Genomic DNA, 2504 nt, shown 5'->3' with positions numbered 1-2504 from the left:
TATCCCAATAATGCATAGGGTAATTGCTCATGCTAGTCTTTGTAGTTATCAATCATTTTTCTGAGGATCTTCTTGATGTTTTTTATATGGCGACTTTTCTGTACTCCATTCATTCATGGTTTGTATGCGGTCAATTCTATGAGTGATTCAAAACTACGCACAAATTTCTTTTCTCAAGTGGCTGTTCAAGTTAGCCCTATTGTCTGTTATGATTGATTCTAGGATACCAAATTAGCATATGATGTTATTGCGCACAAAATCTGTGACTACTTTCTTTGTTACTGATGCATAAGATGCCGCTTCCACCCACTTGGTGAAGTAGTCTATGGCGACCAAAATGAAATGTTGTTTGTTTGATGCAGCGGGCTCAATTGGTCCTATGACATCCATGCCCCAAGCGGAGAATAGCCAAGGCGACGTCATAGCTTTCAATTCTGTTGGAGGGACCTTTATCAAATCTCCATGAATTTGACACTTGTGGCATTTCTGGACGAATTTGCTACAATCACTCTCCATGGTCATCTAATAATAACCTGTTCTTGAATTTTCTTTTCTAGCACGAAACCATTCATGTGAGGCCCACAGGTTCTAGCATACACTTCTTCAATCAATCTTATGGCTTCAAAGTCAATGCATCTAAGCAATCCCAAATTCGGGATTCTTTTGTACAGAACATTCTTGTTGGGAAGAAACCATTCGCCAACTTCCTGATGGTCTTTTTCTGATTGATGGTAATTCCTCTAGGATATTATCCTTTCTCCAAGAACATTTTAATGTCAACATACCAAGGTTTTTCATCGGTCTCTTCTTCTATAAAAGCACAGTGAGCTAGTTGATCTCTAATTTCAACTTTGACAGGATCAATGTATCTACTGTCGATATGTTAAATCATGGATGCCATTGTTGCCAATGTATTAGAAAACTCATTCTGGGTTCTTGGTATATGTTTGAGCTTGACTTCTTGGAACCGATCTGCTAATCTTTGCACAAGTCTGACATAGGGTATGATCTTCTCATTTTTAGTGGCCCATTCTCCTCGAACTTGATGAATCAACAAATCCGAGTGACCAATTACCTGAAGGTTTTGCACACCCATGTAAAGGGCTAAACGTAGACCCAAGATACACGCCTCGTATTCAACCATGTTGTTGGTGCAATTGAAGTTCAACTTGGCAGACACTGGATAATATTGGCCTGAGTCTGAAACCAAGACGACCCCGATTCCTGAACCTTTAAAATTGACTGCTCCATCAAAGTATACTTTCCATCCTAATTCATCTTCATTTTCTTCGCCCTCAATTGTCATTATTTCTTCATCCGGGAAGTAATTCCACAAAGGTACGAGATTGTCATCTACTGGGCTTCCTGCTAATAAATCTGCTAATGCTTGCCCGTTAACTGCTTTCTGTGCAACGTATTGAATGTCGAACTTGCTTAATAGCATTTTCCATTTGGCCAGCTTCTTTATCGGTATAGGTTGGCGAAAGATGTACATCAGGGGCTCCATTCTTGAAATCAAATGGGTGGTGTATGCAACCATATAATATCTTACTTTCTGAGACACCCAGGTTAGAGCGCGACACGTCTTTTCCACCAAGGAATAGCTGGATTCACAGGGTGTGAACTTCTTACTAATGTAATATATGGTTCTTTCTTTCTTCCATGTTTTGTCATTTTGTGCCAACATGCACCCAAAAGCATTCTCTGATACTGACATGTACAACAACAAAGGACTTCCCGGCCTTGGCGTGACCAAAATGGGTGGATTTGATAGGTATCTTTTGATTGTGTCAAAGGCTTTCTGACAGTCCTCCGTCCATTTAGTTGGAGCACCTTTCTTGAGGAGTTTGAGAATTGGTTCTATAATTACTGTGGATCGAGCAATGAAGCGTCCACTATAATTCAACCTTCCTAAGAAACTCATGACCTCTTTCTTTGTTCTTGGCGGTGGGAGTTCTTGAATTGCTTTGATCTTTGTGGGATCCAACTCAATACCATGACGACTGACTATGAATCCTAGTAATTTTTTAGCAGGCACTCCAAATGCGCATTTTGCAGGATTCAACTTCATATCGTACTTGCGGAGTCTGTCGAAGAATTTTCTTAAGTGCTCAAGATGATCATCACCCACTCGGGACTTGATGACGATGTCGTCCACATATACCTCAATCTCTCTATGCATCATATCATAAAAAATGGCGGTCATCGCCCTCATGTAAGTAGCGCCGATATTCTTGAGCCCAAAAGGCATTACCCGATAATGATGTACTCCCCATGGTGTGATGAATGTCGTCTTTTGAGCATCTTCTTCATCCATCAGTATATGATGATAGCCCGCATAACAATCCATAAAATATTGCACCTCATGCTTGGCGCAGTTGTCTATGAGTATGTGAATGTTTGGGAGTAGGAAATTATCCTTTGGGCTAGCGCGGTTAAGATCAAGCTAGTCCACACAGATCTTTATTTTCCCATCTTTCTTTGGTACCGGGACTATGTTTTCT

The 2504-nt window shown here is 40.5% G+C and overlaps 1 protein-coding gene across 1 annotated transcript; it reads right to left on the bottom strand.

The window, feature by feature from the left end:
- Positions 1-883: 883 nt before the first annotated feature.
- Positions 884-1924, bottom strand: LOC132061388 (uncharacterized). The gene has a single exon (XM_059454218.1). It carries the CDS (start codon positions 1922-1924, stop codon positions 884-886), a length of 1041 nt encoding a protein of 346 aa, XP_059310201.1.
- Between the last annotated feature and the right edge of the window lie 580 nt (positions 1925-2504).

Source organism: Lycium ferocissimum, chromosome 6 (assembly GCF_029784015.1).
Source record: "Lycium ferocissimum isolate CSIRO_LF1 chromosome 6, AGI_CSIRO_Lferr_CH_V1, whole genome shotgun sequence".
In the NCBI taxonomy this organism is placed as follows: domain Eukaryota; kingdom Viridiplantae; phylum Streptophyta; class Magnoliopsida; order Solanales; family Solanaceae; genus Lycium; species Lycium ferocissimum.
The sequence above is the reverse complement of the archived record's forward strand: the minus strand, read 5'-3'. Positions and strand labels throughout refer to the sequence as shown.